General features: G+C 44.3%; 1 protein-coding gene across 8 annotated transcripts in view; it reads left to right on the top strand.

Moving 5' to 3' along the window:
* The window catches only part of SLC43A3 (solute carrier family 43 member 3), a 132,421-nt gene extending 117,216 nt beyond the window's left edge, over nucleotides 1–15,205 (top strand). For all 8 annotated transcript variants that reach the window (XM_078773742.1, XM_078773739.1, XM_078773744.1 and 5 more), the window contains one exon: nucleotides 12,965–15,205. In XM_078773742.1, the coding sequence (XP_078629868.1) occupies nucleotides 12,965–13,108 (144 nt within the window). In that variant the 3' untranslated portion in view covers nucleotides 13,109–15,205. The remainder of the gene's footprint in view (nucleotides 1–12,964) is intronic.
* The last annotated feature ends 253 nt before the right edge of the window (nucleotides 15,206–15,458 follow it).

Raw genomic sequence — 15,458 nt, 5'->3', positions numbered from 1 at the left:
AGAGGTGAAAATCTTGAAAGGGGGAATACACTTTCTACAGGACTGTGTGTGTGTGTTTCTAGTGCATTCAAAAAGTATTCAGACCCCTTCACTTTTTCACATTTTGCTATGTTGCAGCCTCAAGCTGAAATCTTTTAAATTCATTTTTTCCCTCATCAATCTACACTCAATACTCCATAATGACAAAGAGAAAACAGGGTTTTAGAAAGTTTTGCAAATGTATTAAAAAGAAAAAAACTGAAATATCACGTTGACATAAGTATTCAGACCCTTTGCTATGACACTTGAAATTTAGCTCAGCTGCCTCCCATTTCTCTTGATCATCTTTGAGTTGTTTCTACACCTTGATTGGAGTCCACCTGTGGTAAATTCAATTGATTGGACATGATCTGGAAAGGCACACACCTGTCTATATCAGGTCTCACAGCTGACAATGCATATCAGAGCAAAAACCAAGCCATGAGGTCGAAGGAACTGCCTGCCGAGCTCAGAGACAGGATTGTGTCGAGGCACAGATCTGGGGAAGTCCACAAAAAAATCTCTGCTGCATTGAAGGTTCCCAAGAGCACAGTGGCCTCCATAATTCTTAAATGGAAGAAGTTTGGAACAACCAGGACTCTTCCTAGAGCTGGCCACCCGGCCAAACTGAGCAATCGAGGGAGAAGGGCCTTGGTAAGAGAGGTGACCAAGAACCCGATGGTCACTCTGGCTGAGCTCCAGAGATCCTGTGTGGAGATGGGAGAAACTTCCAGAAGGACAACCATCACTGCAAGACTCCACCGATCTGGGCTTTATGGCAGAGTGGCCAGATGGAAGCCTCTCCTCAGTGAAAGACACATGAAAGCAAAAAAGCACCTAAAGGACTCTCAGACTGTGAGAAACAAGATTCTGTGGTCTGATGAAACAAAGATTGAACTGTTTGTCCTCAATTCTAAGCGTCATGTCTGGAGGAAACCAGGCACCGCTCATCACCTGCCCAATACCATCCCAACGGTGAAGCATGGTGGTGGCAGCATCATGCTGTGGGGGTGTTTTTCAGCAGCAGGGACTGGGGGACTGGTCAGGGTTGAGGGAACAATGAACGGAGCAAAGTACAGAGATATCCTTAATGAAAACCTGAAACAGAGCACTCAGGACCTCAGACTGGGCCGAAGGTTCACCTTCCAACAGGACAATGACCCGAAGCACACAGCAAGACAACGCAGGAGTGGCTTAGGGACAATTCTGTGAAGGTCCTTGAGTGGCCCAGCCAGAGCCCTGACTTGAACCCAATCGCACGTCTCTGGAGAGACCTGAAAATGGCTGTCCACCGACGGTCCCCATACAACCTGACAGCTTGAGAGGATCTGCAGAGAAGAATGGCGGAAAATCCCCAAATCCAGGTGTGCAAAGCTTGTCGCGTCATACCCAAGAAGACTCGAGGCTGCAATCGCTGCCAAAGGTGCTTCAACTAAGTACTGAGTTAAGGGTCTGAATACTTATGTCAATGTGATATTTCAGTTTTTTTTCTTTTTAATAAATTTGCAAAACTTTCTAAAATCCTGTTTACTCTTTGTCATTGTGGGGTATTGAGTGTAGATTGATGAGGGAAAAATGAATTTAAACGATTTCAGCATAAGGCTGCAACATAAAGTGTGAAAAAAGTGAAGGGGTCTGAATACTTTCTGAATGCACTGTATATATATATATATATACATACACACACATGCATATACATATGGGCATAGTGAATTGGGCTGTTGGGGGGTGGGGGGGGGGGGACCGATGCGAGAGCGCACATGGGTGAACATGGAAGGGGCACCAAATAAGACCATCAAAAGAAAAACACGTTTTCAAGTTCCATCTGGTTGTACTTGCACAGTACAGGATATAAATTATACTACAATGGACTCGGGAGAGCACGAGACGTAACTTTGAGAAGCACGTTTAACATTTTAAACTCCGTGTTGCATGTCGATTAAGGGGCTGCCGGCTGTGTGAATGAAGCCCTTCTCTTATCTAACTGTTTTGTGGTTCTTCGAACAGACGAGGTAACGCATTCTGTCGTTCGGAGATCGGAGATTGCCCATTGACCCAAGGGATGGAGGGGTTCTAATTATTGGACATTTTTTGTGATGACGTGTTGATCGGTTCCAGATATCTCAAGCTGCCGGAGCCCAATTAGTGACTTGATTATCAACTTCCTTGTCCCTCTCCTCTTTTCCTTTGGACATCTTGGACTGGAATCTCCATTTCCTATCATTTCACCCTCTTTATAACGTGTGCGGCTATCCGAGGATCATTGTAATCGGTGATATTCTGATTGAAGTGACGTATTGCATAAATTTATAGGAGAAAAGTAAAATTCCATTCAAGTCATAAAAATTACTTATTTACTTTCAAAACTTGATTTTTCTATCTTATTTCACTTTGTCATTTCACTTTGTCATATCACATGACTCAATTTTGTGATGTTGCACATATAATTTGCATATTTATTTATGAACTCAAAGCAATGCATTTTATTTCCTCGTTTACGTCATAACTTTTGTGGCATTTTTAGTCTAATTTGTTCAGATTTGGAGTATGTATGTATTTATCATGAACTAACAACTTCTATTGAAGTGCCATTTTGAAAATACATTCAACATTTTGTAAAATTTGCTTTACCTCATCAGAAAAAAAAATCAGCAAAATGTCGGTACTGGGTCTCGTCTGCCATATAAAACACAATGTGTGTGTGTCTGTCCCCCTTCATAAGGCTAGGTTTTAAAGGCTTTGAGTAGTGCTTTAGGGGGGGTTTGAGAAGGGGGGGTTTAAGGGGCAATCTTTGAACAGTACTCTGTGTCCACCGGTTAAAAGACCTAAAATACCCCAAGGACCCAGAAGACCGCAAAGTCCAAATGGACCCCAAACACTCAAAAGAACCAAAATACCCTGTAGACTGTTAAAGATAATGAAGACCGAGAAGACCCCAAGGACTCTAAAGACCCAAAATACCCGGGATACCCAAAATACCCGGGATACCCAATGGACCCCAAAACACCACAAGTATTCAAAAGACCCAAACAACCACAAGGACCCAAATGACAAAAAGGACCCTAAAGACCCCAAGGACTCAGAAGAACCCCAAGTACTCTGAAGATCCAAAATACCCCAAAGACCAAAAAGACCCAATGAACCCCAAACACCCAAAATACCCCAAATACCCAAAATACGCCGAAGACCCAAAAGACCCTGAAGACCCAATAGACCCCAAACACGGAAAATACCCTGTAGACTGTTAATGACACAAAAGATAATGATGACCTAGAAGACCCCAAGGACCCAGAATACCCCAAAGACCCAAAGCAACCCAAAGACTGAAAAGACACTGACGACCCAAAAAACCCTGAGGATCCAAAAGACCCAAACAACCCCAAGGACCCAAATGACACAGAGGACCCAATAGACCCCAAGAACTCTGAAGGCCCAAAATACCCAAAGGACCCAAAAGACTGAAAAGACACAAACAACCCCCAAGGACCCAAATGACAAAGAGGACCCAAAATACCCCAATGACTCAGAAGACCCCCAAGGACTCTGAAAAGCCAAAATACCCTGAAGACCCAAAAGACCCAATGGGCCGCAAACACCCAAAATACCCCCAAAGACCCAAAATACACTGAAGACCCAAAAGACCCGATGGACCCACAAGACTGAAAAGACCCAATGGACCCCAAATACCCAAAGTCCCAGAAGACCCCGAAGACCAAATGGACCCTAAACACCCAAAATACCCTGTAGACTGTTAAAGACACAAAAGACCATGAAGACCCAGAAGTCCCCAAAGGCCCAAAAGACAGAAAAGTCATTGAAAACCCAATTGACCCCAAAAACCTAAAATACCCCAAAGACCCAAAATACCCCCAAAGACTCTTAAATACCCAAAAGACCACAAAAACCCAAAAGACACTGAAGTCCCCAAAGACCCAAATGACCCAAAAGACCCAAAATTCACCAAATACCACTAAAGACACAAAAGACCCCCAAATACCCTTAAATACCCAAAAGACCACGAACACCCAAAAGACCCTGAAGACCCCAAAAAACCCAAAGACCCTTAAATATCCAGAAGACCCAAAATACCCCAAATATCCAAAAGACCCAAAATACCCCAAAGACTGCAAGGCCCTTAAAGACCCAAAATACAACAAAAACCCAAAAGGCCCTGAAGGCCCAAAATTCCCCAAAGACCCATAAAGACACCAAAGATCCAAAACACTGAAAAGACCCCAAGACCCTAAAAAACCCTTAAAACCCATAAAGACCCCAAATACCCAAAACACTGAAAAGACCCAAAATACCCCAAAGACCCTGAAGATCCAAAGACCCCAACGACCATTAAATACCCAAAAGACCCTGAAGACTAAAAAATACCCAAAAGACCCAGAAGACCCTTAAATACCTCAAGGACCCAAAAGATCTTAAAGACCCAGAAGACCGAAAAGACCCCAAAGACTATCTTTATCAAATTTGCTATCTTTATCAAAAACTCTCTTCCTCACTCGCCCTGCACTGCACTCTCTCCACCTCACCCCCAGGAATACCTCTGGCTACGGCTTCCCCTTCGCTCCCACCTCTTGTTCATATGTGTGTTGTACCGTCCACCAAACAGTGATGACTCCATCTACATCTCGCTGTCTGATGATATGGACCAACTTCTATCTACTCATCCCAACTCTCTCTTCCTCATATGTGGTGATTTCAACTGTCATCATGCCAGTTGGCTGGGTGTGGGTACCTCTCTCACCAGCCATGGCTCCTCAGCAAAGGACTTCTGCGACTCACTGGGACTGACACAATCTGTCAATTTCCCGACCCGGATCTCAGTCAACGGAACATCTTCTCTTCTGGACTTGGTTATGACTAACTTCCCTGAAAATGTCTGCTGCTCTTCTTCTGCTCCGTTCGGATCATCTGATCATGTCCTTGTTAAAGTGGACATCTCTCTGACCATCCTCAGGGAGCCTGCTCAGCGTCGACGAGTCTGGCATTTCACTCAGGCCAACTGGCACGGTCTTCAAGCAGCCATCAATTATCTGGACTGGTCTCCCATCTCTACCACCTCTGACATCAACTCATCCTGGGAATTCTTCCAAAGTAAATTGCTCTCTCTCATGCACAGATTTATCCCATCTCGTCTTCAGTTGTCATACCCTTCCTCCCGTCCATGGTACACGGAATCTTGTGGTGAGGCTGTTGCCCAGAAACAACTTGCCTTCGTCTCCTGGAAAGCAAATCCAACGGAAGGAAATCTCATTTCCTTTCACAAGGCCCGAAACAAGTGTGTGTCCACCCTCAGGAGAGCCAGGAAACAATATCTCTCCGTTCTCAAGACCGAACTCTCTTATCTGTCTCCCTCTTCCAAATCCTGGTGGCGTCTGGTCAAATCCGTTTCTGGTGTTTGTTCCCCCTCCATCCCCTCCCTTACCTCAAACGGCTACACAGCTGACTCCGCACGTGAAAAAGCTGAATGCCTCAACTCTGTGTTTGCCTCTAAATCTTGTGTCCCAAACCCATCCCTCTCTGTACCCACCATACCCAGTCGTACCCTGCTGCTCCTGGACTCCGTGTCCTTTCCTCCTGACAAGGTGGAAAAGTTTCTGTCAACCCTCGACTCTGATTCTGCAACTGGACCCGACGGCATCAGCCCACGGGTCCTAAAATCCTGCTCTGCTGCTCTATCTCACCCTCTCTCTGTTCTCTTCACCCTCTCTTTTGCTCAAGGTCAACTGCCATCTGCTTGGAAATCAGCCAACATCACCGCTTTGCACAAAAAAGGTGCAAAAACAGATCCTAGCAACTACAGACCAATCAGCCTTCTCCCAATTATCAGCAAAGTCATGGAATCCATCATTGCTTCGGATATGAAATCTTTCCTCTTCTCCAATGGCTTGATCTCTGATCATCAATTTGGTTTCAGACCAGGTCACTCTACTCTGGACATGCTGCTTCTGCTGTCTCAACAATGGATGGAGGTCCTCAATGCCAAACAGGAAATTAGAGCTGTCTCCCTCGACATATCACGTGCCTTCGACACGGTCTGGCACCCCGCTCTGCTCACCAAACTCTCCTCCTTTGGTATCCATGGAAATCTCCACGCATGGCTGGCGGACTTCCTCTCTAGTCGTCGTCAACGTGTGGCCCTGAATGGGTTTCTCTCATCTCCTCTTCCTGTTCAGGCTGGAGTTCCCCAAGGCAGTGTTCTGGGCCCCGTGCTTTTTCTGGTCTTCATCAATGATCTCTCTGACTCTCTCGAAAATCCTCTCTATCTCTTTGCTGATGACTCCACTCTCTGCCGCTCCATTCCTCTTCCCTCAGATCGGCAGTCTGCTGCCTCCTCACTCTCTGAAGACCTGGACAAAATCACAGACTGGTCAAACAAGTGGAACATGTCTTTCAATCCTGACAAATCTCACACTCTTACTATGTCTCTCCGAAAAGATCGACTGGACAACCCTCCCATCTACTTTCTCAACAATCCTCTCCAAGATGTTCTGTCGCTCAATATTTTGGGTCTCACTATCTGCCATGATCTTTCTTGGGAAAACCACATTTCCAAGCTGGCCTCCAAAGCCAGTCGCCGACTGGGCATCCTCCGTCGTGCGAAGTCCTTCCTCGGCACACCTGAGCTCCTCACCACATACAAGGCTTTCATCCGCAGCTCAATGGAATACTGTTCTCCCCTATGGGCCGGTGCTCCTGCCTCACACCTAGCTCGGCTTCACGCTGTTGAAACCAAAGCTTTCAGAATTATTGGAATCTCCCGCGATGAAGCTATCTCTGAGGGCCTTTCACTCACTCACCGCAGGCAGGTAGGTGGTCTTTCTGTCTTCTACCGACTCCTCTCCGGCCTTGCACCCCCAGCTCTCTCTGTGCTCTGTCCCCCAAATATTCCTACAGGTCGCACAAGATCTGCCAGCAACCCTCTGATGGTTAAACTGCCGAAATCTCGGCTCTCTGCTCACCTTCACTCTTTCATTCCTCTTTTCTCCCGCCTCTGGAACAAACTCCCTCACTCCCTTCAATCCCACTCCTCCCTCCAGGTCTTTAAAACAGCTGTTCACCACCATCTCTTATCTTCCCCCATCCAAAACCTTGATCTTTTCTACCCCCGCTAATTCACCCCAGATCCACCTTGTTTGAAATTCCAACTTCTTTCCTGGAAGTCCTGGCAGTGTCCATATGTTTTATACCTCTCCCACCGCCCCCTTCCCATGCCCCCCCCCCCCCAAAGCCCTCGCCCTCTCTCAGATCTCTCGATGTCTCCATGTCTCTCGGTCCCTGCTCTCAAATGTTGTGTTTGTGTCCTTCCCCCTCTCTCCCCATCTTGTCTACCGCTCCCGATGTTATTTGTTTTGTGTGTCTGTTTGTCTTTCTGTGTGATTAATGTTCGCTCTTTCACGAGCCTCGATCTTGTATACAAAAAAAAAAAAAAAAAAAAAAAAAAGACCCCAGAGACCCAAAATATCCCAAAGACCCCCAAAAAATCGAAAAGACACAGAAGACCAAAAAGTCCCTGAAAACCCAAAATATACCCCGAAGACCCTTAACGACACCACAGAACCAAACAATCCAAAACACCAAAAAGACCCTGAGGACCCAGTGGAACCCAAAGACCCAAAATACCTCGATGACTGAAAAGACCTAAGGACCCCAAAGAGGCAGAGGACCCAAAGGACTCAAATGACCTAAAAGACCCCAAAGACCCAAATGAACCAGATCCCAAGGATGCAAAAGAGCTTGAGCACCCAAAAGACCCAAATTAACCAGTGGACCCAAAACACCATTAGGACTCTGAAGACCCAAAAGAAGAGTAATTATGTCTCTTCCATTGGAATTGTAGACGGTGGCTTGCAAACCGAGCCTCAAGGTCAGTGTACGGAAGCGGTTTTTTTTTTTAATTACAATAAATACACGGCGTAGGGAGGTGAAATTCGGTGAACGTGACGTGCAAAGTGCCCAGAGTAAACTGAGTGTTAATTTACATCTGTAGGATGTCAATCCAAAACAGCATAAAGACCCTGAGGGTGCAGTGGACCCCAAAGACCCAAAATACCCCAAAGACCCAGATGATCGAAAAGACCTGAGGACCCCAAAGATCCAGAGGACCCATAAGACTCAAGTGACCCAAAAGACCCTGAGGATCCAAATGACCCAGAGGACACAAAGCTCTCGAGGACTCCGAAGACCCAAAAGAAGAGTAATTATGTCTCTTACATTGGAATTGTAGACGGTGGCTTGCAAACCGAGCCTGAAGGTCGGTGTATGGAAGCGGTTTTTTTTTAAATCACAATAAATACACAGGGAGGTGAAATTCACTGAACGTGACGTGCAAAGTGCGCAGAGTAAAACGAGTGTCCATTTACGTCTGTCGGATATCTAATAAATAAAGATGATATAAGCACACCTGACACTAGGCCCAGGCTTCGGCATGCTCACGCCACTGTACCGTCAAAAACTGTTCCAACCCGTCATTTTTGACGGCTTTATACTTGTTATTTATAGTTCAGGACATTTGATACACTGAAAAGATGAACTGTGCCAAATTTGAGTGCACTGCTCTTCTGCTTCAAATTTTATGATGAAAAATTATATAAGACTATAGATTGTGGGATAAATTTGTTTAAAGTTTCACTCACAATTTGAGTGTGGAATCCTATGTGCTTTCAAAAGAAACAAGCTAAAAATCATGATTTTGTTTGTGCACAATTTGGCGACAAAATGTACATAATTTCCCCATAGACATAGCACATGTACCGTATATATATATACATATATATATATTGTTGTGGTTTTGAGTTTTGTATAATAAAGGTTAAATTTCCCCCTCATAGTTAGTCACACAAACAACATGTAGCCTCGCGATAGTTCAGTTATTTCATAGTATGTGTGAGAATAGTCCTTTTCCTGTGTTAGTTTTGCGTTGAGTAGAGTAAAGAGAATAGGTCCTTTCATCGCTTCCATTGTCCTATGCCGCCTCCATCGCCTTGCGTCTCTTAGTGCTGCCTTTGGCTTTTTGGTGCGAATTAACACGAGGCCGGCTAGGAGGGTCGGGGCGGGACCGAATGAGGGCGGCAGAGAAGCCGACGGTAAGCGCGAGCTACCAATCAGGGCTCACAGGGTGTGGCGGCAGCACTGCGTCACAGGGCGTGGTTGGAAGGTTCGTGAAGGTTCGAGAAGGTTTGGGGCATGTAGATATAAGCCGTTGTGCAAAGCCACTAGAGTGCGCGCGGTGAGCAGTGAAGTTCGAGCAGCAATTGAGGTACGAGGACTGAGTTGGCATTGAGTGGAGAAAGACGCGCATGAACCAGGATACGCACTCATCTGAAAGTGACGCTCGGTTGAGCTTGAAGCCGTGCCGCGTATAGTGCATTGAGTTACGCGAGTGATAACGCGCTGTGTAACTGCCAGCCGCGCTGAGAGACGCGTACGTTTTCCTTCCTACCTCATCGGCTGCCTTTTGTTCGGGAGACACGCTACGAGGATCCTTCCACCGCCTGCTTGCCTTCTGCGCGGGACGTGCTGGGGCCGAGGAGAGCCGGACGGGGCCGTTCCTGGATGACCAAGTCGGCACGTTTGGCCTGAACAGCATCCTGCCTGCAAATTATTTGTGTGAGTGTGACGGGCCCGAGTCTGGGTGTTAAGAATAAGACTGTTTAAGTGCTGCTCTGTGTCTCTGCTTCTACCGATCATTGTACATACTTGTGGGAATAATAATTGAACCTGTGTTTTTCCTTCCATTCGATCGTTCTCGTGTTTTCCTCATTGACTAAGCGTGGTACGAGTAGAATCGCTCGAATCGGGTTCCACTACTAGAAAACTGCACGGACCACGTTGTACTCAATCCGCTCGGTGTACCCAAATCACACGTGGCTCGTGCGAGGCTTACTTCCCCGCTCCATGGCGGCGCAGGGATTTAGGTACGAGCGAGACTTGGTCCCGAAACCCTACCTTGCGTTTTCCCGGAAGAGGCGTTTCAAGTCTCTCGGTTCCGCCAAGCCCAGGAAGAACAAGGGGCTTAATCCCCCCTTGGTAAGGGTAAGAAGGGCGGCGGAGAAGCGTAACAATATATCACCCCATGTAAAGTTTTGACTTTTTCAACATATTTCAACATACAGCTATTTGATCTTCATTTCCACAATATTGATAGATAAAGGTGATATAATATAACAAATACCATGAGACATTTACATTTTGTCATCCATTGTATAATTTAAATAAACATCAGTGCAAATTTCGCATGTGGAAAAAGTAAGTACACCCCTACATTTATCACTACTTCAAATACCTAAAATTAGAATCAGGTGCACCAGCTCAGGTGCAAATGATAAGAACATTGTTAGAGAGGATCTTGAAGGAACCTGTCTTATTTAAACCTCAGACATTTAGTTTGGTTTGCTCTTTGTTGTTGAAGTGTGCGGCGTCACCATGCCTAGATCAAAAGAGCTCTCTGAGGCCTTCAGAAAGAAGGTTATAGATGCCTAGAGTCTGGGAAGGGATTTAAAAAGATCTCCAAACAATTTGAAATCAATCATTCCACTGTCCGGAAGATCATCTACAAGTGGAGAAGATTCCAAACAACTGCCAACTTGTTCAGGCCAGGCCGCCCCAGCAAGTTCAGCCCGAGAGCAGACCGCAAGATGTTTAAAGAAGTCTCTAAGAACCCCAGAATGTCATCACGGGACCTACAGGTAGCTCTTGGCACTGTTGATGTCAAAGTGCACGAGTCTACCATTAGAAAGAGGCTGCACAAATTTGATCTACATGGGAGGTGTGCCAGGAGGAAACCTTTGCTGTCCAGAAAGAACATCAGGGCAAGACTAAAGTTTGCCAATGAACACCTAGGCAAAGACCAGCACTTCTGGAACAATGTGCTCTGGACAGATGAGTCAAAGGTAGAGCTATTTGGCCACAGTACCAGAAGACATGTTTAGGGAAAACCAAAGACAGCATTTGCCCACAAGAACCTGATGCCAACTGTAAGGCATGGTGGTGGAAATATTATGGTTTGGGGCAGCTTTGCTGCATCAGGGCCTGGTCAGCTCACCATCACAGAATCCAATATGAATTCTTCATTGTACCAGAGGGTGCTTGAGGATAATGTGAGGCCATCTGTCGGAGAGTTGAAGCTCAACAGAAGGTGGACATTGCAACATGACAATGACCCCAAACATACCAGTAAATCCACCAAGGAATGGCTGAAAAGAAAAAAATGGAGGGTTCTGGAATGGCCAAGTCAAAGCCCGGATCTAAATCCCATCGAGATGTTGTGGGGGGATTTGAAACGAGCTGTGCATGCAAGAAACCCCTCAAACATCGCACAGCTGAAATAATTCTGCATGGAGGAGTGGGCAAAAATATCTCCCAGTCGATGTCAGAGACTGGTAGACAGTTATAAGAAACGCCTACTTGAGGTTGTTTCTGCCAAAGGGGGCAATACCACCTATTAGAGCCAAGGGTGTACTTACTTTTTCCACATTCGAAATTTGCATTTATGTTTATTTAAATTATACAATGGACTACAAAATGTAAATGTTCATGATATTTGTTATATTATATCACCTTTATCTGTCAATATTGTTGAAATGAGGATCAAATAGCTGCATGTTGAAATATATTGAAAAAGTCAAAACTTTACATGGGGTGTACTTACTTTTTCACGTGACTATATATATATATATATACACACACACACACACACACACACACACACACACACACACACACACACACACACACACACACACACACACACACACACACACACACACACACACACACATATGAAGGATGTTAAAATGGTAAGTTGAAAGTGCGAGAACCGAATTTGTACTGTGGTGCATGGAATGGCAACTACTATAATGTGAGCCATGAATAATGGGAAACAGGAGTGGTGTAGAGGAAGAGGAAGAAGAAGACCTACTATAACGTATCTGCCCCATTTTCTTTGGACAGTGGGTGGGAGCCTATCTGGGCACATATAATAATGGTATAACTGACTCGAACTACTGCTATGTGTCATGGATGTGCGTTCACAATATAAAAGTCTCTCTCGAACCCCTGACTCGCTTATTCACTGATTCTCACGACTGTAAATGTGCAGTATCCTTCTAGTTGAACTAGACGGTTGAAATTTAGAATACTGATGCCAAGATTCCAGGAAAAATCACAGACTGTCCGTAAGCGAAAGTCAGCTGGTGGAGCATCGCTCTTTCTTACGGAGGGTCACATCTTATGGAGGGTCACATCTTACGGAGGGTCACATCTTATGGAGGGTCACAGCTTACGGAGGGTCACAGCTTACGGAGGGTCACAGCTTACGGAGGGTCACAGCTTACGGGGGGATGCTTTTGTCATTTACAGACAACGTACTGTGCTTGGAAGTCGTGAACATTCTTCTTTACGGATGGTGTACTCATGTAAATTTAATCAATAAATTCTAATTTGACTTCAGTTCATAAGCTCCGCCTCCATGAGATTTATCTTAAACTTGCAATCATAAGTTCCACCCCTTAGCATTGCCTAGGAAATCCATAACTCAAACAGTTTTATTTTATTTAACTTTTAATCTTTTTACATTAAAATTTCTGTAGCTGTAAACTTATATTAAGAGCTCATCTGACCACTCATTCTTGATTTACCACCTCGTCAAGAATATACACATGGCCTTTCCATATTCACAAGGGTTATGTTCCTGGAAAACCTCGCGAATGCAGAATTTATGAATACGGATACTTTGGTTTAATGGGAAAAAGGAGGTTAGATTCCTGGATCAGACTGAACTTGGAGGGGAAGGGGATGGTAACTGTTTAAGAACAATGATGTTTTAGAAATAAATAAATGACTGCAGTATGCACAATGGTGTTTTTATTGACTGATGACCATTCACCCCACCTCCCCTCTTACCGGACCCTCCTGACATTCTCCTTTCTACCGACAGGTTAACGGTGTCACATTTGCATTGTGCCTGCTTACTCTCATCCACCCTGTCGTTGTGGATCGTCATTACCGTAAGCTTTCCAATTCACATGCCAATTCACATGCCGATGAAGACATTTTTGAATGCAAGTCTCATGACGTCTGAGCTTCTTCTTCTTCACTGTTTGAAGATTGACCACAGCTGTTCCTCTAAAAAAACAAGTGTGGAAACAATAGTTTTTGGGGTTTTTTTGCAAATGTTTTTAAGGGAATTAAGGAAGTCGAGTTTAATACCTTTTGTTAGTGTCCTTGTAGAATGCAGCCACAACAATATTTTATGCATAAAATGTTTATTTTTTTCTATTTTCTATGACAATTTTATTTACAAGATCGAGGCTCATGGAAGAGCGAGCTGACAGTTGGGGCAGTGGGGAGACAACACTTGGCTAGGGTACTGGCGATGCCTCGTCTATCCTTTGCGACAGACTCCAAGGGAGCTACAATGGCCACCGGTGACTAATGCTGGCAAGCGGATCCTCCGGCCTAACGTCCTTCTGAGAGCGCACGCCGATGTCTTGTCCTGCATTTGAAACACCACGATGAGAGTTTATAGCTTGGTCGGGACTCGAACCCAGGCTAGACAGCTCGGAGGGGGGCGTGCATGCTTTTAAGGATCCTGCCAACCCGAGTGCTCAAAGCACAGAAGGGTAAAAAATATTCAAACACTAGAATTAAAATTTCATCTCCAGTATCGAGCCTGGTCAGAGCAGGTCCCCAGGGTTTTCATTAACTTTTAAAGTAGAAGGCCCTGGGTTCATTAAAGTAGATATCTGTGATTTGATGAGCGAAGGGAGTCTGGGGGCTACCCCGGAAGTTGGAACCTCAAGATTATTTTATAAGCCATATCAAGACCCTAACTTCAGTTGTATTAAAATTGGGGTAACCAATGAGAATGCAGTCTGGTCTCTAGATTGAGTATTACCTCAACATGAGGCGAACTTCTCAGTTTGATTAACAGTTTTCATCACATATTTAATTAAGAAAATTCACATTTTTCTGCCATCTTGTTTGTCTTCTTTCTGTCTCTCATTGTGCTTTTTGGGACACTGTCACCAACATTTCCACGATTCAGTTAGAAAATCGTTATCCAGAAAAAGATTCCATGGTACATGTCCCGACAGTTTCAGCAACAAGATCAGATTTCCTTGTCATTGTCGTTTGGCTCAAGCAGCTATATACATGCACATAATGAACGAGGATTAGAAACCATGAAACCATGAAACCATGAAACAATGAAATCGTGCCATGAAATGAAATCTGAGACCTAATTTAAAAGTTTCCATTACATTGCATGGGATGTCAACAATTTTTTGACAATCATTTTAACAATTGGTTTGTTTGTTTTTCACACTGAATGAAAAACGTGAAGGTAGAGCATATCGATTGCGATATCCTCTTGGTAAGCCGTGACGTAACGCGCCGCGTCATAATTCTGTTTCCGGGTCCAAACGCACGCGTTACGTCACACTTACCAAGAGGCATGCACATAATGAACGGGGATTAAAAACCATGAAATCATGCCATGAAGTGAAATCTGAGACCTAATTTAAAAGTTTCCATTACATTGCATGGGATGTCAACAATTTTTTGCATTAGCTTGCCTAAAAGTAGTTGCTAAAATTAAGAATAAACTAGAGAGTTCATAGAATACCTTCCCCTGACTCCCTAACCGTCTCATCTCCTCTCCTGGAATATTGATAAAAAGGACTTGGGAATGGTCTTTTCTACTGTTTCTTTGTGTTTTGCACTTAACGGACAGTGCTCGACGCCGCCATGTTCGCCTGAATGCTGAATCCGAGTGATCTCAGTTACTCTGCCCTCAGGGCATGAGGCGGCATAAATATTTCGTCCAAGTATTGCTAAAAGGAAGGCTTTTGAATGTGCCTAGAAGGCGATTTGTGTTTCGCAGTCTTTAAGTATATAATTCAATTGAAATAAAAGAAAGATTTTGAAGGTGGTAGAAAAGAAAAACTTTTTTTGGAAGTTTACCACCGTTGATGCAGCGTCTTTTACACCACCTTATTTAACATGTTACATTAGTTATCCATGCCTGTTGTTTGTTTCCTTTATGGCATACTTAAAAACGGTAAGTTTCCTGTTTGGAATGATTTGCAATTTTGTTTGACTGCCAGATAAGCAAACAGTGTTAAAAAAAAAAAAATTAATAATAAATAAAGAAATAAAAACTTTTTTTATTAACTTACTCCTCTCTGTGCATCCATGATCGGGTTGAGATTCCATTTATTTTGCCAATTTCAGATCCAAAGTACAGTGACATCCCAATTTACGTCTCTTCATTACGTCGTTTTGCAAATACATCGTTACTTTGTTAATACCACGTCCTGACTTGCGGCGCCTCAATTCACACCGACATAACTTTAAAAGCCATACCTTTTATTCTCGAGCGTTTTCAGAAATTACAAGACTAATAGAGACATCAGAATACATCGCTAAAG

This window comes from Myxine glutinosa, chromosome 3 (genome assembly GCF_964187855.1).
Source record: "Myxine glutinosa chromosome 3, kmMyxGlut1.1, whole genome shotgun sequence".
Classification (NCBI taxonomy): Eukaryota; Metazoa; Chordata; class Myxini; order Myxiniformes; family Myxinidae; genus Myxine; species Myxine glutinosa.
This window is presented reverse-complemented; position numbering and strand designations above follow the sequence as displayed.